The sequence below is a fragment of the Larimichthys crocea genome, chromosome XVIII (genome assembly GCF_000972845.2).
Source record: "Larimichthys crocea isolate SSNF chromosome XVIII, L_crocea_2.0, whole genome shotgun sequence".
NCBI classification, from domain to species: Eukaryota; Metazoa; Chordata; class Actinopteri; family Sciaenidae; genus Larimichthys; species Larimichthys crocea.
In genome coordinates, this window is record NC_040028.1 from 18,161,350 (window position 1) to 18,188,099 (window position 26,750).

Sequence of the window (26,750 nt, forward strand, 5' to 3'; positions counted from 1 at the left end):
TCTGAGCTTTCTAGCTTGTTCCTGGAGCACATGGACACACACATGCGTGCACACACACACACACACACGCACACATGCTAAGTCGTGATGGATTTTTTATCTTCAGCATGCACGGTGACATTATCAGCATGCGGCGTGGCTCTGCAGTGCACTTCAAAGCAGCACATCTGTGCAGGGAATGGCTGAAATATGACATCTGTAAGCTCATCCTAGAGACTCCTCTCCTCCTCCAATATTTCCTTTATGCCTTTTTCCCCCCTTACACCGCCTTTACAACATAAAACATCCAATTATGACAGGAACATTTCCTTACACCCGAGGGACAGACCATTATTCTTACGTTTGATCCTCAGTGATATTTCCACCTCTGATGGTGTTAAACCAGGAATATTGATGTTTAATGTAAACGTTGGGTTGTCACTATGATGACTGACGCTGAAGACACAACAATAACCGGTTACTTATATCATATATTATGAAATAATTTATTAATATACAAACGCAAAACAAAAACATCAATGTATAATGCAAAAACCAAGACACCCAGATGAGCTGTGCACATTAGTGTTGCTATATTACTGTGTAGCCAGCCATAATGTATCATATCACAGCAATTAAACTTCAAATATCAAATATCTGTTATTGAACTGGTTTAATATTCCATGCATTAACAACAAGAGAGATGAAACTTAAATTTGAGGCTGAAGCTGCGCTACTTACCTTCTTTTAAGTCGTTATGGTGAACTGGTGAAGTCCAGTCGTTACTCTCTTCTCACTCTGTTTTTGGTCTCCACCAACTCTCTTTATATGCTGAATGCTCTGATACTGTCACTCTGCTGTTTTGGTGTCGACCCGGTAGTGTACAGGTTTGTCTTTATATGTGGTGAGATGGACCAAAGCAGTAAAGTTTTGGCCAGACAGCCTTTTTCCTTTTTTCATATTTATTATATGTTATACCACAATGTCCGGCTGCTGTGGTTTCCTCTCTTCTCATCTCCACACCTCGCTCGGATGTTTTGCAGATGGGTGAAAACAGATTGTTTTGTGACGGGTCAGAAAATTGTTTTTTTTTTTATTGTTGACAATTCAATGCAGAAATATCTATGTTGCCAGATCTCTGAAGATATGTGGCGTGAAAAATGGGTTCAACATTTACTTACTTACTACAGAGGGACTATGGGGAGAAAGAACCGGTCATAATCTGCGCTCATGTTCACTCTCTGAGTAAATAGACTCAGGACCTGCTGCAGGTCTCCTAAAGGGGGTCGGCAGTGGTTGCATGAACAGGAAAAGACGCTTGTGTGTCGTGTTTTCACGCTACGTTCATCTGGCAGATGCTTTCATACAGAGTGACTCAGTGCAGGGGTTGTGAATTACTCCTTCCGTTCAGATACTATGGTTACATCTTTAATAGACGGTGCTCCGTAAATCCCTTTGTCTTCTTGAACATATAGTCATTACAGCTGCGAGGAGGAGGAGATGCAGATTGCACTGTTAGCACAGATGCCATGGTGGTGTGTTTCTTCTGCCACCGTCACAGATTAAGATTTCATCAAAGGATTCAGCAGAAAATAAAAAGTGTTACCTTCAGAAATTCATCCTCCATCCACGTCACTGTTAGAAATTTTATTTTGTTTTCATACCATTCACACAAAAACCTCCAATCTTTTTTTTTTAAATACAGCAATGCAACGATTTTTCTTCCACAGCAACAATGGTCTACCCTCTGTATGTAGATGGGGCCCTGAGCTCTTTATCCCAATTAACTTTGGTACGGTAACTCTAATTAATTTATCTTGGGTTACTCCTTATACCTCCCAGATACCGGTAAATATTAGGAGCTGCATGCACCAACCCTTTAACACAATATAAAAGCCCCAACGTGTTTCATATCTTTTTTAAAGCATTGTTTTCTACTTTTGCACACCAAACACACACTGTGCACACACACACACCAATAATCACACAAGCCAGCAAAACAACAAAAATAAAGCAGGACATCATGTCATGTGATCCGACAGAGACCAGTCAAACAAAACGTTCTCTCTCTCTCTCTAAACACAAACTGCACAACTTCATAATTCGACAGAAAACTGCAGCAATGCTTCGTTATGTGACTGGACACACGGCTGAGAAGATAGCAGTCTGTCAAATGAGCAACGTGTTTATCAAAAGACATGAAACAATATACATGTATGCATTTTTTTTAACATTCTTACCTATGACATTTTACACCATACTCTATTTATGTATTTATTCATCACAGACAACTCTTTATTTATGCACATTTTTTTTTAGCTGGTCTACACTTAATTAAAACAATAAAATACATTTACCTCTGTCTGAGAGTCACTTAGGGGCAAGCACTCGAGTCAGCACTCACACGTCCTGTCCGTCATGAAATGTGCTTAATATCAGCACGATGCAACGTGAATGTTTCATTCAGGGCCAGCGGTTTGTGTATTCCAGTTCCCTGATGTTGCATCTATTTGTTTTTCTGGACTTGGACGAGGTGGAACCCTCATGCACACATGTTGACATGTCCCGTACTGTAGTCAGACAGCGTTTTTATGTGCCATTTGGGCTCCCACGTCCTCGTCCTCGCCGTCTCTTAACCTGATGTGGCCGTAGAAGTCCTCGCTGTCTCGGATGCCTCCCATGTCCTCCATCCTCAAAGGTGTCAAAGGTTTTTACTCACTAGTGAAACCACAGGTGTGACCGGTCACTTTCAAAGAGAGCGGAGCTCTTTAATTAAATACAAGTTTAAGTAACTGTTTGTCTCCATAATTTCAAATCAGTTTAGAATTGAATGCACGAAGAAACATGCAACAAAACCATGCAGGAGAGCAACGCAACAAAAAATAAATAAAATACTGAACCATGCAGACAAAAAATCATAAAATGAGTATGTACAAGTGGAAAATTTAAGTCACGGTGAGACTTCTGCAGCGCATGCAGCCAAAGCGGCGCAGAGGCTGAAGAAAGGAGGTGAAATGATGAACACATCAGTCCACTTGGACACCGACTGAAGGAGCACCGATCATGATTGACTGACTTTGACACTGACAGCAGCACAATGACAAACCGACTGAACAGCCACAGAGAGAACAGGCACTAGGTTTCTGTTTTTGTAGTCGTGATCACACGATTATCCTTTAAATCTTTTAAATACCAACTGCTATTTTAAACTGATCAAACAATATAGATGTACATATAGATCAATGGTTAGGTGCACTGTATGACCAAATGTAGATGTCCATAGACTATTGTGCACCTTTGTTTGTGTTCATATGGAGCGTTTCAGACTTTAACGTGTTCAGATTTGGTCATTTTTCCTGATTCATGTGCCTCTAAATATGTAAATATGATACATAGTTAACTCTTTTGGCTGTTATTGGACACACACAAAGATTTCTTTCTGTACAGACACAATCTCACACATTAAATACATTTACTTTCAAGTCCACATTAGTCCAAGCCGAGCCATCACTCCTTCGTCAGGACTGTATTTCCTATCCCCGCTCACGCTGAGAATACTCGGCACGCTCAGTGACGTAGGTCAGGGCCCGTGTGCTTGGTGGCCGGGGTGCTGCAGCACTGGTTGAGTGGTTCGGTGGAGATCTGGGCGGTGCAGACCACCGTGTTGCTGTGGACTCTGCGGTTCAGATGGATTGCCGTGGTCTTGGAGGGTAAGGAGGTGCTGCCGTGCTCCGCTGCCCAGTTATGGCAGTGAAACAGAACCAGGAAACACTTGTAGAACTGAGGAAGACATGAAAAGAAAGATAATCAGTGCACTTCAGAGTCAACAGGTAGCGCTTCCTTCAGAGGAGTAAATGGTCCACTAATGGCTTTGTGTTGGCGGAGAACAATTATTGTATCGTGTGACCTTCGTCGTGTAACACACTGGCTGTAATGCACTGAGTGATTCAGACCTCTTCAGGTTCCCTGCAATCTATTTTTTTGTCTGTTGCTTCATAATTAATATGTATGTCTATTTGCTCTTTGTCAGCACACACTGTTTACATATTAATGGGATCGTTAGTGAAGACGTACGGTTGTATAAGGGCACCTTTTGTTGTGCATTTTGATTATTTAATGTTGTTTTCCTGGAAAAGCGGCAGTTATTCTGATAACGGTGCTTACAAAATGCTGGAGAAAATTAATTCAACACATGCTCGCACACTCGGTGGGAAGGATGTCGCTCAGTTATTTGTGCTGATGGCAATCATTCTGCAGAGCGACAGTGGGGAGAAAAACGGCACAACAATCAGAGGAAATTATAGAAATCAACATCGAAGTACAGAGCGAGGTGCAACGAAAAAAACAAAAGATACGCGAGAGCTGACAGCTCTGTGTTTGGCAACACATCATACTGTATTAAAGGCGCCATGCAGCGCATGCTGAGGCAGGCAAACTCACTGACTTCATGTATTATGTATTCAGTCCTATTTTTATCTTGTCTAAAGGAAGGAAGGTTTTCGCTGAGCGTTGCATTCTCTTTTTCTGCACAACCGAAACCTCACGTTGACACTTAAAATCACATTTGCGCCTGATAAGTGTGAGGACTCTCACACACATCTTACCTGATTTATTCAGATTGGCTAAACTGAGAAAGCATTGTAGTATCAGCGCATATTAATGCAGATCGGTAAAAACTTTTTTTTTTACTGCTGGGAGCTCATAATGCTTCTGCTATGCTCAAATCCAGCGACGTTTATCAGCATCAGCTCATTTAACTTCATCAAACCTGACACTGTGTGCACGTTAGACAATTTCCTGTTGACACTGTTCAAAGAAATAAGCTGTGATATCTCTAAATAATGATTATTTCCCTTAACGAGGAACTTTTTTCACCTGAATACAACCACAAAGAGCTCATAGACGTGCAAAGGTGGAGTAAATGGGCCGATACGTAGCATACTGTGGTCCGTACTGGACTTGGACTGGCCACCCTCGTTTCTATTGCTATTTTTTTAATGAATGTATCTCAGTACTTATTGTGAGTAGAAAGATTATTTTATCCGGCTCACTACGCTGTGGAAGGTCGGCTGTTTATGTAACTGGACAAAAACCAACAGACCAGTTTGAATCACGGAACAAATCTGACATGTGGACAGCGATTCAGTCCGGCACCGTACAGGTTATAAGATGATACCATGTTTGTTGTTTGAGAAATATTCCCACCCTGAACTCCTTGACAAACTCCAACCTGCAGTTTTTTACACTGCAGTTTTTGTTTTAATTAAACAGACCTACAACATGTTATTTGATGAGCTTTAAAGGTAGCTTTTGTTATCTTTGGACAGTTTACAGCCTTTATGATAATATATGCTCATGAGTTGAATGGGTGGATATGAGAATGGGATTATCTTCTATCTATCCTATCGTATAACTCTCAGCAACAAAGCAAAAAATCATATTTGCCCAAAATTTCAACCCCTAACCTCTCTAGTAGAGCTGCTCAGTGGCCAGCAGATCAGACTGGTTGTACTTGGCAGCTGTTTCTTGTTATTTAACTATAAGTTTGATTTCCTCGAGTATAAACAGATTTTCTCTCTCTCTGTTGCCCTTGCAGGGATCCTCCTGATGATGGCGCTGTGCGAGAAGGTGCACGTGTACGAGTACATTCCCTCCATGAGACAGACAGACCTTTGCCACTACCACGAGCGTTATTATGACGCCGCCTGTACACTGGGTGCCTACCATCCCCTCCTGTACGAGAAGAGCCTGATCCAGCGAATAAACGCCGGGCCCGAGAGCGATCTCAGGAGGAAGGGACGGGTCACTCTTCCCGGCTTCAGCACCGTCAACTGTGACATCTGAGATATGAAACGTGATCCTCTGAGCCAGAACACACACACAAACACACACACACACACACACACACACACACACACACACACACACACACTGGCCTTTTCTGGCTGACTAAGGGAGAGGTGCAATAAAACCACTGGAGACATGGAGGCTGGAGCTTAGAAGTTTCAAATTAGACCCATGAAGAACATAAGCCATAGCCCTCCAGGAGGGATCAACGTGGGGGCTTCGTGTCTTCACTGAGATGGTTTACTAGACCAGAGACTGGCAGGAAAAAGTCTCCGAGACGGAGCCGGGAAAAAAAAGACATTTCTCTCTGCTTTAGCTGAGCCACGTTAGCTGTGGAGCTGACTAGGGTAGCAACAGATCCGTGTTTTTAGATAGACAAGTGGATTTTTTTCAATAACTGCGTGTTTCAATGGTGTAAACTCTGTGTTTTTCAATAGTATGGGTGGTTCTCCACTTAAAGGAAATGCCACTGTTTATAATAGTGGGTATTTGTGAGGTTTTCTTTACTGGTCCCAAAGGGTTGTGAATAAGCAAAGAATAAATAAAAACACGCTGAATGTCATAAATGCAGCACACACACGCTCACAAACACACTAACGCATTACTGTACATGTCATGATTCCTGTTTGACATTCCTCTGATATCTTCTTACGGAAAACCAGAAGTTTCGTGTCGTTGCGGGGGAGTTTTCTTTTTCACACGGCTGAGCTGTCCTGTGCATGCCGACCTGCCTGCCAGCAGATTCTCACACGGTTAGGATGATTCCTGTTTCTCAGTTCATATCTGATTGTTATTGGGGCCAAAATGGATCTTGAGAACAATCCGGTGCTCAGAACAGCCGTAACCCTGTGCCTAGTGGTCAGATGAACACTTCCCTCGGGTTGCCTTGCGACTGTTCGGATACATGCAGTACATAACTGTGGTGGGACTGCAGTAGCGTGGTGTATAATTGCCGTGAGAGGTGCGGAGCAGTTTGATATTGCTGAAGTGAGCTGCATCAGGGGGATTCTTAGCTCTGCCTCAGCGATCACCAGCCCCTGTTTTTGACAGTTCACTCCTTTTTATTGAATGTAATTTCACCACTGCACGTTATGGCCAAACCTCCTTCCTCCATCCTTGCAACTCCCTGCAGTACGCTCTACATATGTGCAGGGTTATTCCTTTGTCTCCGTCACGCATGAAGCTCATTTCCTACGACTTTAAATGTTCCTGAATCCTCTAATCTTTGTCTGTACCTGTCAGACTGCAGCTCAGAGCGCAGACAATTAAAAACAAAAAGAGGAATTTGATCCAATAATAGCAGATTTGCTTCGTCGCCGGGTAGGATGAGTTATATATTTTTTGTTATGTTTACAGTCAGTCAGTGCCACATCTGCGACGAGAGGTATTAGTTCAAGCGTGGAGACATTCAGTCAGTGAAATCTTGCCTATAACGGAGATTTTTTTATTGCTAAGTGTGTAATTGAAAAATGTTCTTGTGCCATTGGTTGTGGTTCTTAATAAGATGTGAAAACTTTGTCTCGGAAATGTTGATTTGAATAGTGTGACGTACGTTGAATTAGACGGCTCTGTAGCAGTAGTAATGTGTAGATAAGCCCGGGGCTTTAGTTGTTAAGTTGGGCTGGGTATCATCCGAAATGTGCCAGTGCTTCAAAAAGTACTGACGCCAAAAACACAAACACATTTTTTGAAATCCTTTTTTTCTACAAAAACTTTTTATACCTGATGATAAAAGAAAAGAATCGAGCATCTGACGTTGTATTTGGCGCCAATTTTCAATACTTGACAAACAGGATGGGCGATATATAGATTAAAATCCTCTATTGTTGTGTTTTTATATTGCAAATTGATTGTCCTGTATATCACAATGTGAGTCTAGTACAGCAGCCCTGCAGTAAAATCATTCAGATAAATGAGGAAAAGGGACAAAATGTTCGAAACACTTCAACACCGCAGCCTTCAAAATGTTCAAAAAGTTGAATCCAGACCGTGCACGTCACAACATTTCGTTAAAGATTTGATGCAGGGCTGTTGCGTTAGTTTACTCTCGTTAGGTAGAGCTAATTAATTGGCAACTGACTGTATGTTTAGATAGAACAACCAGATGGGAATGAATAATTCAGTGAATTACATACATTACAAAGGTATTTCATCACATTGATGCAAAAATCCTGTAAATCTAATATTGCCGTGAAGCAGTCGTCGTCGGCGTGTGCAGCTGCCTCTGTGTGAAAACATCTCTAATATCTTTAGACATTTTTTTACATATCGCCCAGCCCTGCTTTGAAGGTTTTTGATAATTGACGCTGTAGTGAGGTTTGATATCCAGCCCAGGTTTCAGGTGGATCGTTTTTTGCATGTCATTAAGGAGATTCTTGAAATAAGAAAGCGAGTAAAGTCTGTTGGAGGACTGTTGGAGAGATTTAAGCTTAAGGAGATTTCATTCATTTTGAATCACGCAGGTTCTCAGCTCTGCTGTAGGTTTTTACATTTCTCTGTCGAGATAAATGATCAGATGTTTAACTGCTTGTGATTGTAACACACTGAAGGTGCAAAAAAAGTAAAAAAAAAACCCCAACCCTGAACATATTGTACATGTATATTTCTAATAACTTTTTAATTACTTTCCAATGCACAGAGCATGCAAATCAGGATCAGGGCTAAAAGAGTCTGTTCTGTACTGTACTGTGCTGCAAGTTAGACACCATTGTCATTAATGTCGTGGGAGGCGATTGTCATATAAGATCTCTTTCTTTTATGTTTTTACTTGAGTGGTGTGTTGCAGATTTTTAGTGCATGCTCGTGGAAAGGGAAATCGCGTCCAGCTGCGGTGCAGCTATTTGTAGTTCCCTTCGGCGCACATGATTAAGTGCAATGCCTCGCGGCAAACTTCATGTTCGCATCTTAATATCGTGCCAAAATCTATTTTTCAGTTACGTCTCAGCGGGGTGGGTTGAGCATGGGATGAGGACTTGGAGTAATAGCAGGACCTCGAAGGTGTTGTTGCTGTCTGGGATGATTTCATGTGGATTATATTTCATGTTGAACCCTCCTTAAAATAACAATTGTGTCGCCAGTATTAAATACAGACTGAAACTTTAATGTTTGACCAGAAACACGGTTTATTCCATTTCGCCCTCTCAGCCCCTTCAGACCCACTCTTAACTCTTGAGGCCTGTTTTTTCATGTCTTTTGTTCTGACTCTGAATTGTGGAAAAGTCCTGCACCACACTGCCTCTGATGGATTGTTCAACATTTCAGTTTTTACATTTCCCTCCTGCAGCATTCCTGATTAAAAGAGGAAGAGAAAAAGAAGCATCCATGACTGAGTAGGCGTGAGTTTCGACAGCCTTAGGGTGTTCTTCTTGACTTTTTGATTTGTCAGTTAATTCTCTTCTCTTTACACTTGAATTGATATTTAAATAGACCATTTGTATGATTTCAGCTGTTGTAATTTGTCTTTTTTTTTTTTACTGTGTAAATAAAGCTGTTGTTCCTGTCAAACTGTCTCGACACTCACCTGTTTGTTCATAAGTATGTAGATGAGGGGGTTGATGACAGTGCTGGTCTTGGCCAGCAGTGAGGGCACTACGCTGGCCACGGGACTGATGATGTTGGGCGGGCCGAATGTTGCCATCATGGCCACGACACCGTAAGGCATCCAGCACAGCATGTAGCAGGCCGCTGTGGTCAGAACCATGAACAGTATGTGGTACTCTCTCCTCCGGGCCGCGGTCTTTCTGACCTTACCGACCTGTGGACGAGAGCAAAACGAGTTAAGATCATGTGATAGTTTAGAAGTGTGACAGCTCTGGTTCATTTCCAGCCAAGGATCTCTTTTATTTTACTACAGTGTTAAAATCTACTAGCAGAGTTATAAACCTTAAACTACAAATATATTGTTTACAAATTTACTTTATTATAACTTACTATAACTATTATGAACTCCCCTTGTTTGTACATTTAAAGATGCTCTGGCATCCATGCAAAAGCTACATTGTCAAATCTAAAGACAAAATACACAGAAATGTGTTTTCTTGAAGGCATCATTAATAGGATATTTCATTAGACCCTGCTTTTCGCTGCTCGATCATGCAACAAGAAAAAAACAAAGTAATACCTTCTCACTACTACAATACAGTATTCATATTAATATTTTATTCCACAGGCATGATAATGTGTTCCTTAAATAGAGTGCAAGACTAGTGAGAAGTGAATAATAGTTGCCCAACTTCACAGCAGAAATAAACATGTTTACAGCCTGGTACAAAAAACAGTTTTGGTCTCTGTAGCTAATTTCCTCGTTCATGACAACTGTACTGAGGGTGAATTTATATACAACTCACCTGTTCACATTATATTAAGGCTTAAAGTTATGCAGGATTTACAGTGTGACTGACGGGCAAGAGCCCTTACAGATGGCTTATTAGAGCATCCAGGCGTCATTCAAAAGCTGTGCAAGACTTAAACACACATGACACATGGTCCCCTGGATGACAGGGCCGGAAAAGATTACACAAAACGAAGGTTCATTTTGCTGCTGCAAATCCCGTAATGTATGTGCCATTAATAAAACTGCCAAAACCAATTTACATACAATGAGCTGTTAAGGTCCCAAGACTCCCTGTGCGTGCATGAAAATACAGAGATCACAGTTCTTATTCATCAGTATGCGCTCCTCAACAAATCTACTTTCATTACTTGTCTCTTGATTTATATTTTAAACAGGATCCATCCAGCGGCACGTCCACCCTAATCCAATTAAAAGTTATCATATAACTCGTAACCATATCTCTTCTCACACAGATGGCTTTTCTTTAATCTTTGCCCTTCCTTCACCCGTCTGTTGGATGAATTAGAGCAAGTTGGAGTGAGACGTGGGGGGAGTTTTCCCCAGCTCACTGCATGACACGCTCAAATACTCTACACGGCCCCTTGAGGCCGGCACTTTCTCACTACTGTGAGACTCCCGCACACTTAATACAAATGATCCACAGTTTTAAAGACCGCCGGGGATTGAAATGGGATCTCGCCAGCTGGAGCTCTCCTCTGTTCATGGATGTGATAACTTCAAGAGTCAGCTACTCATGCCAAGGCCAAAAGTACCAATGAGGAAGCTAATAACTCTGACACAGTGGAAGTTTTTGCTTTAATGCCTTAATGTGCCTGTCAGTCTTATTCACTTCTACGACTGACGACGCCGTTGATTTGTTGGGATTTATTTATGCTCCGCAATGAGCAGCTTCTTGGCAACCAGTTGGTTAGTTAACACCCTCATCATATTCATAGAGTCGCACACAAAAGCCTTAAATCTGACACGTTTTTCACTGTTTACTGCTGCGTCTCCCTCCAAAGATCCCAGCATCCCCTGTAAGCTGTGAGCTTTTGGTGGTGTTGACTTTACTAAAATCAAATGCTCACGTAATTGTTTGCTAAAAGGGGATTAGCTGTACCAGCAGAATCGTTGTTGCTGGTCGGATTATTCAAGATCTCTGACTACACTGTTTTTCAAAGTGTTTGATATGAATAATTAATTTAAAAAAAATGCAACTTTGGAGGATACCCACTTAAATTGTGTAACTCTGAGTAGTGAAGCCTCAAAATTAGCTTTGGTTGAACTTTGCATGCACTTTTGCACAGAAAAAGGGGACTGAGCATTTTGCCATTACTTTAACAGAAAGGAAAGGAGCTCGTCTGTGGAGAAACTATTTCAGAAACTCAGTGTCTAACGTAAATCTACGTTATAAAATCACAGCCAAGACTTTAGTAGCCAAGGCTGGAATCACTCAGAAATAAATCTATATAATTCTCTCGACGTTTCTATAGGAATATAAAAGAAAATATCTATAACGCCTTCTCTGTAAGGAATGCATTGTAGTCTTACATGTCGTGTTTGTGTCTAGACCTGCTAAGCTTGTAAGGACTTTCACATATTTCTGATATTTTTTTTTATCTCGTATAAAGAAACTGCTTCTCGTCTTGGGTGTGTTGTGATCAAGGCTGGTTAGTTTGAATAGACTGCTTCTCGGATCTGCCTGCTCCTTAATGTAATCGCACTACATCAACAACAGATCGATTTGCAAGCCACAAAACGCCGTGCTGAAAAGAGTTTATAAAACGTTTGTCAAATAATGCACATCAAGGTTCTTCCCGATGCAATTCAGGCTTTTGTGGATTCTTTGGCCTTGTCATGTAAACATTTTATTTGATTCAGTTTTATTGTGCAGTTTTCTATTTACAGTTTGTATCATGAAACCTTGAGAAGGCCACTGTAATCTTACATGACTGCACGTGTGTTAGGGGTAGTGTAAGGGTTTGGGCACCAAAGACAACCGGGGGGGATCACAGGCTGTCAAAATAAGAGATGTATGTCATGTTTTTGTCCCCTCTGTTTCAAAATACTAGGGTACTCTAGTATGGCACAACTCTGTGACCTCATCAGGTCAGGTCATCACTGTTTTATGAATGAAACATGTATGAGCTCATCAAACTATATGCTGTATCTCTAATGTTACATTAACTTTGGTTTTGTTGAAGAAATGGACAGATCAAGAATGCGTATGAACATGGATAATGATGACATGAAGCCAAACAAAATGACATCACATCAGGTACTATGATCCCTGATGTGATGTCAGGTCATGTGTGCTGTGTGTCAATTTAAGGCGGCTCAGCTTTTTGGGTTGGGATCCATTGTATGAAGTGATGATGAGCTAACATGCTGATCATCCATCTATCCATTTTCTGTAACCACTTATCCTCATCAGGGTCACAGTGGGACTAGAGCCTCTCCCAGCTGACTTTGAGCGAGACAAGTCGGCAGATTATCATAAGTGAATCTGTGAATCCAAACCCCTTATCAAGGTCCAAAGGGAGGCTGGAGCCAAGCTCAGCGCTCCCCAGGGGAGAACATGCAAGAACCAGAACCAGGAACCTTCTTGCTGTGATGGTGCAGTGTTAACCACTGTACCACCATGCCACTCGAATCAGTGAATGACAATTATTTTCACGTTGACGTTCACTGACTGCTTTCTCTTTGTTTTGTCTGCTTTCTCTCTCTGTGAAGCGTTAAAAAAAGAAAGTTAGTAGAAGACTGACAGCAGTGAACATAGTGGATGCTAAGTTTTCAAGTTATTGTGGATTCCCAACCTCTAAGACCACTAATCAGACGATTGGTGGTTCGATCCCCGGCTCCATGTCCTTGGGCAAGATACTGAACCTCAAATTGCTCCATCGGTGTGTGAATGCATATGAATGGTTAGCTCCAGTGCCATCAATGTATGAATGTGTGTGAATGACTGAATGAGATATGTAGTGTAAGAGCGCTTTGAGTGGTCAGTCGACTAGAAAGACGCTGTATGTACGGTCCATATGCTCCTATTTTATTATTTTATTAAACCTGCAGTGCTAAACGTATAAAAACAAACACACTCTGTGAGCTGTCTAAAGTGTTAATTGGAAGTAGTGTCTATACAATACCATGTGTAGGGCCTAACAGGTGGTTCACAGGGTGACTGAACAGATTTAATGAAACTGAGCATGTCACAGTTTCCGGTTCATTTCATTCATTGTCTCCTCCATGCCCTCGCTCCAGTCTGCTCCACTGCAAACAAGACGATCACACACACACCTGCTACTCACCTGCTATCCACACACTCGCTTCCAAACTGTTCTGTTTCTCATACACTCTTTGTTTGGACTGTTTTGGACCCTCCCGGTTAATTCACCCTGCCCTCTGCTCTTCTGTCTGCTTTTACACTGCTGCGATCCTGTTGCCACATTCTGCTTCCTGCCTGCTGGTACGTTTCTCTGCGGTGGAAATTAAAGTACCTTAATAACCATAATCGTCTGTGTGCTGCATCTACCTCGGAGCTGTTACAAAATTAAAACCAATTCAGCTAATGTGACCCACACAGAGGTAATTATAGATGAAGGGCACTTTGTGAAGGCTGCTAAATGATACCAGAAGGTCATTACAAACAGAGAATACAATTTATTCAGGAAAGAGCCGCCCAGCAGTCCGGTAATAACACGGACCGTCGGAGGAAATCCCAGATTCTGGGAAAAGGAACATGCCTTGAGACACGAGAAGTGTTTGTTGTCTTTCTGTCTCTGTGTGTGCCGAGCAGTCGTCTACCAATAATCTTTATTTGTGCAGCACTTCAAGAAGCTGAGGTCCAAATCCCCTCTACAACAACAGCGGATTAAAAACGACTAAAGAAACAAGGAGATGTCTAAGAGCCTTTAGGCTGATCTGAAGCCTGACTCTGTGCTCTACTTTCAGCAGTAAACAATCTTGATCACAGGGACGGATAAGGAAGCAAGTTAGTACCAGCCACTGCTATGGATACTTTAAATGTGCAGCTCTGTAACCTCTTACTGTCCCCAGAGCAGATTCCACTTACATTTTGAAGATAAAAAAAAACAGTTTGTTGTGCTCAGGGCAGTCCCTGAGTTATTTCCTGGGGTTAGTGTTGCGTGCTGCTACTTTCATTTCATGTATCTGAAAGATATTTAGTGCTGCAGAAGCACAGTGGGGACTTCACCCACTTCCAAAGTCATGTCATGTAATCCAAGAGGACCACAGACCAAAACAAGTTTATCTTAACACGACAAGTGCCTCTGTACTTCTGACCTCTTTAAAGATATTCAGTGCATATAGTTTCAACAACTCCCACTGAAGCGTTTCACTGTGCAGGAGTACAGCAGTCTCTGCAGGGTTCTATTATACGCTTTTTCAGAGCAACCAAGGACTCATACATGAGGACGCTGTTCTTAGACTTTAGTTCAGCATTCAACACAATCATCCAACAGCAGCAGATAAAGAAACTGGACTGTCTAATGGTTAAACACCTCACTGTGCGACTGGGTGCTGGACGGGAGACCACAGGCAGTCTGGGTCGGCAGCAACACATCCGACTTGACAGCCACTTTAGCTTCTTAATGTAGGTCAAACGTTCTGAAGCAAAACGGCCGCTGGACGGAGACCTAACTCTTTAAATATTTACGAAACAGTAAACGATTATGTGTTGTAAAAAATTACATTTTTAGGTATTTAAATCACAAGATTGGACAAAATCAGACTTTCTAGCCAGCTATATAAACACACTTTATCATATCAGTGGTTATTGCTTCATAGAAATATTTCAACCTTTGTATCACACCCACTGAGAGAGAGCGTGCGTCGGTTTGTTGTCATAGAAAAATCATTGTGCTGATGGTTGTTATGTGTCTGTTGCCATGGGAACCCTTGCCACTATGTGTACTGTCTTCAGGTGTGGTTTTTATCAGTTTTGGACAAATGTGCAGAAAAACTGATACTGTACCTCAACGGCTAGATCTTAACATGACCGTCAATCTGTCTCAGCTGCACTGCATTCTAGTCTGATGGCTATAACTTTGTTAATTTGACGTATCGTCTGTCACCCAAACCTGACATTTACTGTTGATGTTTTCAGACAGAATAATCCAACTCTGACTGTAGCTGTGCTGAAAATTTCATTAATATCATATCATGTCATCTGTCACGCTCCCTAAATTATATTCGATGTCTGAGATAGATGTGGAGCTTCTCGGGATTTTATTATGATTGTCAGGGAAACATTCACCTTTCCCGTGTGGCACCACATGGGTCAGAGTTGTACAAATATGATGGAAAGGCCCAAAGAGTTTCTCAGGTGTATTCCAGCTTTTCAATGAGAGCTAGCTGCATGCAGCATGATGTGTTCCCAGATATGTCAAACCAAATGAATGGATCCAAACCCTACTGTATGTATGAGGTACCTGCTTAAATCTACATACAATCTCTCACAAACAATCACAGAAGGGACATGATGCTTCTTCAAGCAAAATGCATTAGCTTGTCCAGAGAAGATCTATTTCTGTGATGCTGGCAGAGGACAGGGAGGCTTTGCTTTCTCAAAATGCCTGAATGAATTTGGCACAGTTAGGGCCATATGTGAGTGAAAGGTACGTTAAAACCTGGACCATTGCTACTGGGTCTGCAAAGACTGGTAAAGACGCAATCATGGCTGCTCATTTGTGTTCTATGAGACCACCGAACCAACCAAACAGCTCTGTTAAAGGATGAACCTGTGTAAAATACTTCACTCTGAAGCAGTAGTCTAAGTCTGATCTCATGATTCTTTGCCAGAAAACATTGGATTGTGCCTTCAGGAGCCCCAAGTGAAGTAATTAAAGTGTCTTAGAGTCTCGTTCACAAGTGAGGGGTGAACTGGAGCAGAGATCCGACAGGTGGATTGGTGCAATGTGAGCAGTGATGTGGTTGTTTTTTACCAGAAGCTGTGAAGCAGGACCTGATTATCAGATGATCTACATTCCAGGGTGAATTTCAGTCATCTGATCAGGATGCCTCCTGTGACCCTTTCCTTTTTCAGGCATGTCAAACTGGTGGGAGCAATTATATATCTCTTTATCTTTATATATCTGGCTTGGGAACACATAAGATGGAGAAAATGCTGCACACTTCGGGGGCTAACTTACTTTGCCATGTAACTCAGCCCCGGATAAGCAGCAGAAAATGGATGGATTATGTTTTATGTTTCTGTAAGGACTCACATGAGGCACACACATGAGCTACCAAGACCTTTTGATGGAGGATCATTTTAAACATTTTGTGGTTTTACAGTCAACATCAGACAGAAAAATAGCACACACATGCACACACACACATTTTGATGTCTCTCTACCTGTTTGACTGCCAGTAACAGCCTGCTATAGCAGTACACCATCACCAAGATGGGTATACCCAAGCAGAAAATGAAGAGGCAGATGATGTAGGCGTGCGACTGGGCGGACCGAACCGTCCAGGACACAGAGCAGCTGGTTCCTGCCCCCTCTACACCGTAGCTGCTCCAGCCGAGCAGAGGGGGCACCGTCCAGAGCAAGGAGTACAGCCAAGATCCCCCAACAGCCAACAGGGGCTTGCGGTAGTCTGGCCCACGCTTGTTGTATACAGTCAGAGTGCTGTAGCGGTCGTAGGAGAGGATCACCAGGGAGATCAGCGAAACGATACCTGAGAAAGACACAGTGAGAATAAATGATTAAATTCATACTTTAAATAAATGTTGCTGGTTAGCACTAAACATGAAGTACAGCTGAGGCCGAAGGGAATGTAATTAGTTGTGCAGGTATTTATTCATACACCAAAGTATTGAACAAATTTTAAAAACTGAGCTGATTAAGATGGTGGAGGAGAAGTCATGAGATCATAAAGGGCCGAAGTAGTGGACCAGCCAACATCAAAATCATCGCAAAAACATAATTTCATATTTGTAGCAAATAAAAGTGCTCCAGTGGTTTCAGTGCACCACTTCCAAAACTCAAAAAACTTGCACATGCACGCCTGAATTTAAACAGAATTGAACCAGCAAAAAAAATCAGAAATCAGTGCACTTGAACTTCTTCCTCATCCTTGCTCCTTGGATGTCAGATGAATAGAAAGTGCAATCAGCAGAAACCTACAGTTGTAGACATTTGCAAGTCAAGTGACAAATCATGGTCTTGTAACTTCCTACTCGGCTGTTTGCTGCATCTTACTGTAAATCAACCTGGTTCACATTTGTACATATTTACTCCTGTAAATATTCTAGTAAAAGCTAGCAATCAAACGTCTGCAAGGGCAAAAGGTGTTGGCTTAAACTGCACTGAAACCTGATTACAGAACAAAACAATGCTTTTCATGTAAAAATGTAAATATTTCTCATGGCTCTATGGTGACAGTGCACAACGACAAATAACGCATGCCAATCTAATCTAGGGTCCACATTGAACCATGACCAGTGTAACACCCTCTGTGAGTTACTCAGATTCGTTTGGCATTTCTAAACTATTTTGCCACTGTAAGGTGGGTTATCCAGTTGGTTTCCACTAAATCCTACACACTGCTCCTTTAATCAAATCTGACTCATTACTATTAATTACATGAACTTATCGGCTGTAACATTGTTTTGTTTGTGACTGGGCTTGTTTTGGCGTAGATCAAAATAACAGCTGTTTCTGTTGACTGACTCATACACATTTACATTACATGTATTTTTGTGTCATCTCGTCCTTACACTACATCTAAACTCACCTTCCTTCTTTGTGCAGTGGTGTGAATAAATCACGGACAACAACATGATTAAATGAGAGTCCTCACACTCAGTGACAGTAATAATACCGTGACTGTGTGTGTGCACATCAGGTCCATGGAATGTGTTTACGACTGTAAGGGGGGGAAAAGCTTTATTTGTAAAGCCTGGGTCTTCAACAAGGGCCCTCAATGTTTACGCATGGGGGTACCACATTATTCTAATTTTCAGTCCAACATATTATTAGATAGATCTGCCTATTTGTGGGGAAAAAGGTACAATAATCGTAAACTGGCCATGAATCTATGTGCAAACAACAAACAGCAACCCACATTTATACAAAATATATATATACAGTAGTAGGGGTCTGTGCTCCATCTCTCTATGAAGTGTGGGGTCATTGGTTTGAAAACCAGGCCCCTGTTCTAAAGTCTTTCATCAGTTGTCATTGTCAGGAATCTCCAAAGAGTTTAAGAAAAGAGGATCAGCTTGGGGGTAAGACTGTATACTGATACTGTATTCAAGTACTGCCTTTACCTGAGCATTCACATTCAGTGCTTTCACAACGTTGCTGCCTTGAGGGAAAAACTCAGGAACCTCCATGAAGGTCATTCAAACATTAGTATCAGCATTTTATTTTGTCTCGGCTCTCAAAAAAAGTAAAATAAAAAGATAACTAACCATTTCAAAATAAAACAGAAAGCCATTATCGTAAATCCGAAGTTGGTTGGTGATAAATATATTTAGTTTGCATACTTAGTTTCTCTGCCTTCTTTATCTGTGGCTGATTGGGGCTGTCACTGTTCTCCACACAGTGCACACACACTGAGATAGAGCAGCAGTCACCGCATTGCCCCGAGCACCAGCCTCTTTCATGAGTCTTACTCTATGATTCTGTATGATTCAATGTGTTTTTCTGTTGTAACTTAGCCAGAAAAGATCAAATGGATTATCAAGAGCAGTTACAGTAAATTTCTTTACAGAGGACTGACGCTCCCTGAAATAGCCCTGGAAAATGCCTCTGCTGATCTTTTCACATCTAACCCTGTGACCCATCTGCTGCTGTATCTTCCCCCCTGGAGCTCTTTATTTTCTCCTATTTCCCACTGTAACAACGTTACCAACAACTGCCACAATAATTCAGCGGAAGAAGAAAGAGCTAATGACAACCTCTCCCTTTTCTAATGGACATAGAAAGAAAGTCATATTGCAGTAACCCGTAGTTCAAAATACTCCATATTACCATCTGGCATTCAAGGAATGGGGAGTTAGAGGGCATAAAATCCTGGATCTCTTGAGAAGATAAACATGCCACACTTAAACCAGGCAGAAAAACAACGAAGCATGAAAAGTGGAATACTTTTTACTTTTTACTCGGAGCTACAAATATGTTATGCAGATCAAAGCCAGATTTTTGTACCATATATAATGGAGAAACAGTGAAAATATATTCACAACCACATTAGCATTTTAGAGTTGCTAATGCGTGTCTTAAAGCCCAGCTAGGAAGGAGAGGATGAGGCGATGGGTTTGCAATCAGCAACTAATTTTATTATTTGACATGTGGTAATGTGGTTATGTGTGCAGATAATCATACATGGAATGAGAGTAATCCACTGTGATGAACTTTTACATGACAAAACATATCAGACCTTGCTACCTTGACCCTGGCTTCCTGCAGAGACTGGCCTCTGTTCAAACAGCTTAACAACCTACAGTATGTTTACATTCGGCATGAAAAAAGGAAGTAGTGTGACATTTTATAGCACAGCAAACAGCATAGGACTAGAGATTGTGTCCTCTGTCAGGTACCCTCAACATGTATTCATATAACGACGTGATTTTCTCTTCAATGAGTATTACAGCCTATCAAAGCTGCTAGTGAGACTATGGAGTGTTAACCTAGTTCTGAAGTTTACCCAACAGTCATGTCATATTGTTACGAGGTGACCAATGCCTGTTCTTCATTCCTACTCGGCAATCCGACCAACACCTGTCCCTCGTTCCCAGTCAACAGTTGGACCAACACCTGCCCCTCGTTCCCAGTCGGTGGCCCGACCAACACCTGCCCCTTGTTCCCAGTCGTTGGCCCGACCAACACCTGCCCCTCGTTCCCAGTAGGTGGCCCGACCAACACTTGCCCCTTGTTTCCAGTCGGTGGCCTGCCCAACACCTGCCCCTCGTTCCCATTCGACAGTTGGACCAACACCTGCCCCTCGTTCCCAGTCGACAGTTGGACCAACACCTGCCCCTCGTTCCCAGTCGATGGCCCGATCAACACCTGCCCCTTGTTCCCAGTCGACAGTTGGACCAACACCTGCCCCTCGTTCCCAGTCGGTGGCCCGACCAACACCTGCCCCTCGTTCCCAGATGCTGGTCCAGTCAACATCAATTCCTTGTTCTCAGTCACCAGTCCAGCTGATACCTGTCCCTGGTTTTCTGTCAGGGGTTATATCGAAGATATTATAAATATGAATTTCCATATTCTCGTCAACTTCTGCGTTATTACTCTTACCCTCTTTCCAATATATCCAACTTACTGGCACTAAGTGTAAAATACATGAAAGCCAAATAAAGCCTCACATCAACCAAAGACAATTGTTCAATATAATCAAACCCAAATTTGATGAATTTGGTGTTAGTGCATAGTAATACAATCTACACCTGACCAACTCTGTAACCCTACAGCTGTCTAGATGGCATGAACACTTGCTAACACGGGAATCATTCAAGTGTGATTACCATGTAGTTTCTTTCCCGTATTTCCAGTGTGATTATCTTAAGTGGTTGCGTGAAAGACAGTTGAAGGGCTCCAAGCGCTGTACGAGAAACGTTGCAGCACTTTGTGAAATCACATTACCTTGACAGGAAAAACAGTCACAAGACACACAGCTATGCATAATAGCCTGCGTTTATGTAATGCTAATGGAAATCCCTTGTCATCACCGTTTTAAAATTTCATGTAAATCACAATATTGTCATGGCCATAACCGTGCCTCTGTGATTTTTCCTTGTTTTCCTCTTCCCTTTGTTTCCCTTGTCTGTATCTACATGTGGATTCAGCCTTACTAAACCGTGACTGCCAAACATGAATCCAGCAGATGAAGATTCTTCTACTAAACTGTATGACTTAATTAATGACCTCATCTGCCTGAAGGATATGTGGAGGAGGGTCATTAATGATAATAATAGAGAGGTATTGCTGGGCTTTGCACTTCAAAACAACAATAACTTGATCTCGTTCAACTCCCTGGTCTTCTTTCTTCTAAACCTTGCTCTAGAGCCAGACAGCAGCCACACTGCTGGACTCCAAGGCATCCGATGACATCCGGTCTGTTCCAGCATCAGGGATCCCAGTCAACTTCTTGTGAGTTCCTGGCATTCTGTCTGTCGAGGCTCAATGCTGATTTCTTCGGTCTCTTTCAAGCTAGCCACATCTCTCGATTGGTGGAGTAATTTTCCGGTCCTGGCCTGTGATTGGCTGTACCTGAAAGCCCCTAAGATTTAAGGAGCCAAGATGGAGGCTGCCAGGTGGACACCACTTCTTCATCCTCCTCCTCTCCCAACTATAGCCACATGTCCTTTTGTAAAACTGTTCGTATGACCTTAGAAGTAGCTTTTTGTTTGAAGAGTAGGGGTGGACTGCCATTTTGTTTGATCGTGTTTTCTCCTGTTTTTGTTAGTTTAGGAAGGTAAGTTTATTGTGATTTTGATTTTCTGAGGAAAGTGATTTATTTTCAAGATAGTTTGTTTTGGTTGTTGTTTTGGCCTGGGTCCACCCTGAAGCTGATACCTTAGTTATAGTTTTTTGAGATTTTGACTTTTGTAAATAAACCTCTTTTTTCGTTTGTACCTAAATGTGTGTACGTGGCTACTTGGGACTCGGGGAAGATTGAGACACCGACTTCTTGTTATGCTCTAGGCCCCTAGACTGGGGCATAACATTAGGTTACACAGGGTCACGTGTCGGCCTTGAGGTCCTCGGCAGTATTAGTTGTTTGGTGTTGCTTGAGGACAGTAGGTGCCAGCCAGGGTCGAAGAGACCTATTGCCTATTGTTGCCTTCCTAATGTTGACATAATAGATAGCTTGCTGTTGACAACAGACAACAGTGGCTCCAGGCGAGAATGTGCTGACAGCAACACAAACATGGGTAAATACATTCTCTTTGACTAGTTCTGGGCGTGTAGTATTTCTATATACTCACACTTGTTTTCCCCCTACCTACCTGACCTGTGTCTGCATTTGGATTCAGCCGTATAAAAGACCCTCAAGCCCTTACTCTGGGCACCTGCGTGTCTGTGAGTCTGTAAGGGCCTTAGTCTTGAGAAAGAGCAAAAATCTTTGCAGCATTAGCTGCATGTTTGAAGGTGAAGCCAGCTGTGAAATAGAAACATATTCAGAAAAGCACTCATCTTTTATTAACACTGACAAGAGCAACACATTTCGCTCAGCGATCATCAGGCTTTCAAACCTATATTGCTTGTCTCAGATGGTGAAGCCTAGTTTATTCTTCTGATTAGGTCTTATTATTGTTCAATAATACAGTGCACAGCTGTGTCAGGAAGTTGCTCATAAAAAGTGCTACAGACAGGATTTCTTGACAATAAGAAAAATACCAAACTTATCCTTTAAGTGTAGGAGTGGCAGAGCAGATTCTTCCATTTCAAATGTATCATGCTTTTAGATTTTATATTTGTATGGTTTAAAGAGTCAAAGTCAAGGACACCTAACATAAAAAAGTCTCCTTAATTAGTTTAAAGAAACCCGGAGTATTTCTGGGTTGATTGAACATACAGTATATTATTTCAGCCTTTTGTCACATAGAAGGGATTTAATTTTTGACTGGAATTAATTTGAATTTCTGGATTTGATGAACCACATTAACCTTAAGATAAACTTTAAACATCAAGATATCTAATCCTCAACCATTTAATTGGAAAAAAAACCCTCAAGTGTGAAGAGCTTACATTTTTCAAGGCATTCATGGCTGAAGAGCTTCTCTCTTAAAATATGAAATACCGTAGCACTTGAGCGCCATAATGTTTGTGGCAAATACACCAATCTAGGTGCATTTCATTGTGGTTTAATTTACCCGATGGCACAAAATGGTTCATTACTATTCTGAACATGCAGCTGCAGCCGGTTTGTTCATTGTCAAACCGTTTTTCTTTGCGGTACATTGAAATGAAAAACAATGTGTAGCCAATACTTCCACTGATCATCTCTTCATTTTACTCTCTTGTATCATAGTTAGCTTTCAGTGAAAGGTTGGAAAGATAGGATTTAGTTATTTGCAGCAACATGACAGATATATTTGTGGTCAGGTGTTCTTCTCTGGCCAACCCACAACACGCAAACCCAACAGACAACCAACAACCAGTCACTCAATATGTTATTCTGACCGCAGCCCTATTGACTGAAAAACAGACAATGGTGTTTTGATTTTTTGCTGTTTTAACAACCAATGTCGTCCTGCTTCACACTAGGAACAGAAGGGCGAGTGGAGTGAGGTGCAATCTGCTATTACATCGCCAGATGTCACTAAATCATGTATACTGGTCCTTTATGTAATTGCAGAGTCTTTTACAGTCTGTAATCAAAGTGATGGACCAACCAAAATCAGAGAACGGTTCTTGCTTCATGCTTTTTATATTGTTTCTATCTTACTGCCTCAAATGCATTACTTCTTGTACAAAGAGTTGTGTGTCAAAGGTAGCACCGAGAAAATTTGATTGCATCAATGTCATTCTGCATCATGCTGGTTTCAGGGGTTCGTTTAGAAAATCAAAGGTAAAAAAAAACAGAGAAGACAGCCCAAAGGGGCTCTTCTACGCCCTCACTGCTCTCCGCAAAATGAATGTCATCACTCCTGAGCCCCTTTTAAAATCTGATCCTTGATCCTTGATCATTGATCCTTGCCTCGAGCAGGACAGGAACAACTAGTGATCAATCATGATATTACATATGATAGGAGAGGTTGGCAGAAGAAGCCGATCTGCCTGCTATCTCATCAGAAGGGCAGACACCGGGGTCGGGATGGGAGCAGGGAAATTAGATGAAATGAATAATCCAAGTCAGTTAAAGCAGGGCACTCTGCCATCCTCACACGAGTGACGCCATGCATCAATGCGCATGTGAAACAGGCGGTGTAGACTAATGTCCTTTTAACAAGACCGCTGCTGGGAAGAACAAGATGTTATGGACGATAAGTGCACTGGATGTTTGTGAACACATAAATGTGAACAACCTGGATACATTCAAGTGTTTTTCTGAAAGGCAATAATTGTTTTTTGAATATAAATGATAAAGCAGCTTGACCAACGGGCAACTGAAGGTCAAGGAAATAAATAACACACACATACAGAGACATTAAGTGGTAAAATTTTGTGTTTTGAAATCATTTACCTCAATCATTTATGTGTAGCACATGCCGATACAACCAATAAGGCATTTCTTAAAATGCCTAAATACAAATAAAATAAGCAAAAGTGTAACATAAACGTTAAAGAGATGATTCTAGTTTCTAACACCAAGGCTGCTTTAGATGTACAACCCAGTACATTGGTGAAGTCAGTGTCTCGTCGTTTCTTGCCAAATCAATATCAGCATATGTCATGACGGCGACTCATGCGTGGTAACTGACTGAATCGCCGGCCAGCAGCACTCACTCAATGAACAGGCCACTTTCTCTAGTACCACGCTGAGCCAAGTCCTGTATACAGGCACAGTATGGAAGCCGATAGAGGAACAAAGTCAAAATAAACACAGAATGAAATATACTGTTTTCAATAAATTGCAATTTTTTATTTAATTTCCGGGGCATAGCAAAGCAAAGCAGGTGAATAAATGTGTATGCTGCTATGAAAACAGTAGGAGTTTAAATGACACAGCTGTACAGCTATTGACAACCATCCATTATCTGTAACCTTTTCATCAGGGTGACGGTGGGGCTGGAGCTTATTGAAGCCAATTTGGGAGAGAGGCGGGGTACACCGTGGACAAATTACCAGCTCATCACAGGGTGCATAGAGAAAAAACAACCATTCACACTCTCATTCACACCTACAGGCAATTTAGAGACCAATTAACCTCTTAGGTGCATATCTTTGGACTGTGGGAGGAACCCAGAACCCGAACCAGGAACCTTCTTGCTGTGAGGGGCCACCGTGCCCAGACAATGTCAAAAAATAACAATAAAAGGGGAGAATATCTTACATCATCACCTGGTTGATGGATTGAACAACATATAGCGGAACGCGGAGAAGCCTTGACGTGAATGCATAAAAGGCAGATGATCTTTCTTTGTGTGACAAAAACTCAAGTCAAATGTGAAAAATGTGAATGATGGCATCACATGTTTGATAAATGACTTTTGCCCTGAGCGTTCAGTGATTGCATTAAAGCGTGTGATGGAGTTTCTCCTGAAAAGAGTCTGGGTCTGTGAGCTTTGGTCGGAATACAAAGAAATTACAGTACAGAAATGGCAAACAGTGTAACCATGACATGATTTATCCACCAGAGAGCACTAAAATGTCCTGCTCAGTGTGTATTTCAGCCACAAGATAAGGTCTCGTTGTCCATGACAGCTAATCTATCAGTATCTATATATTTATCTATCTATGCAATGCATTAGTCTGAAGACTGCTCTGACATCACAAATGCCCTTTAACACACTGTACTCTTCCAACAAAGAAGCAGCATTTACAGATTCACCTGTCAACAGAGATAAAGATGTTGCAGAGGGGGGTGGACATGCTCTACTGATGTGGATCCCCAGGGTGTGTATGGGGAAAATAGCAGCACATTTCCACAATGTTCAATTAGTGTTTCTTAATTGATTTTCCAGAGAATACATTATATATGAGCAATCCTGTCTTAATTTTGGTCACACAACTATCCAAAAAAAAAGTTCCAAAACGCACGCAGCCACACACCAAATGTCGTTTTTATTAATATGTAGGTCCTAAATTATTTTTTAAGAAACAAAATCTGATTAATGGCATAAAATCCCACACCTGAATTAGTATCATCAGGATCATCAGTGTGAGGAAGCTTACCAAAGCAGGAGTTGATGAAGCCGTACCAGTTGCAGCCGCTGCGCCCCAGCAGCCACTTCCCACGGATACTGGAAGCGAAGCTGAGCGTGGTGCCGAACAAACACACCAGCATGTCACTGACACTGATGTTCAGCAGCATCATGTTCACCGGTGTTCGCAGCTTCTTGAACTTGCAAAACAGAAGCAGCACGATGAAGTTGTTCAGGAAACCAAAAGTCATGATGAAGCCAAGCACCACGGACAGCACGGCGAAGCCCGTCGGGGAGAGCTTCCCCTTGCCCGCCGGCTCGTCCACCAGATCCCGCTCATCGCTCAGGTTGAAACTATAATTCAGACCAGCCTGACCAGAAAACATTCTGCTGTCCATTCATCGGAGCTTGTCTTCACTCTGGAGCCTATTTGACAATTAGGGCTGGTCGCTTTGCTCACCTGGAAAGTTCAAGTGTTTCTCCATGCTGGTTTTCTTTGGCACACAGTGCGCGTCATGTCTTCAAAACGCACATTCCTCCACTGATGCTGAGAGCGCACTGACACAAGGACTAAATAAAGTGCCACCTGTTACTTTAACGCATCCCCTTCTCCGCGTTCAGCACGTTTCAGAGTGCGCACCAGCTTCTTTGGACGCCTCAATAATTCGGTGTTAAAGCTGTCATTATTCATCACACTTCACGCCACTCAACCTTTTTCCTAACTGTTGTTTCATGTTCGAGGAAGTCTGTCATCTCCAAGTCACCAGGAACTGTAATCCGCTCTCACGGTGAAGCCTCTGGATG

General features: G+C 42.0%; 2 protein-coding genes across 2 annotated transcripts in view; one reads left to right on the forward strand and one right to left on the reverse strand.

The window, feature by feature from the left end:
• st6gal2a (ST6 beta-galactosamide alpha-2,6-sialyltranferase 2a) overlaps positions 1–7,612 on the forward strand; it is a 40,892-nt gene extending 33,280 nt beyond the window's left edge. Inside the window, exon 7 of the mRNA XM_010747251.3 lies at positions 5,576–7,612. Within this exon, the coding sequence (XP_010745553.3) occupies positions 5,576–5,823 (248 nt within the window). The 3' untranslated portion in view covers positions 5,824–7,612. The remainder of the gene's footprint in view (positions 1–5,575) is intronic.
• Positions 1,895–26,750, reverse strand: tmtops2b (teleost multiple tissue opsin 2b). Its single transcript, XM_010747262.3, has 4 exons — positions 25,978–26,750; positions 16,536–16,861; positions 9,347–9,580; positions 1,895–3,759 (listed from the first exon to the last, which is right to left on the reverse strand). The coding sequence occupies exons 1-4, from the start codon at positions 26,342–26,344 to the stop codon at positions 3,547–3,549; spliced, it is 1,140 nt and encodes a 379-aa protein (XP_010745564.3). The 5' UTR covers positions 26,345–26,750; the 3' UTR covers positions 1,895–3,546.

Bases quoted from the DNA above. Each gene is read 5' to 3' on its own strand.
- tmtops2b (XM_010747262.3), bottom strand. From the start codon at position 26,344: ATGGACAGCAGAATGTTTTCTGGTCAGGCTGGTCTGAATTATAGTTTC. The intron at 16,862-25,977 runs GTAAGCTTCCTC...TGTCTTTCTCAG, and splicing joins CTTCATCAACTCCTGCTTTG to GTATCGTTTCGCTGATCTCC. The intron at 9,581-16,535 runs GTAGAGAGACAT...TCTCGTCCACAG, and splicing joins TGTTACTGGCAGTCAAACAG to GTCGGTAAGGTCAGAAAGAC.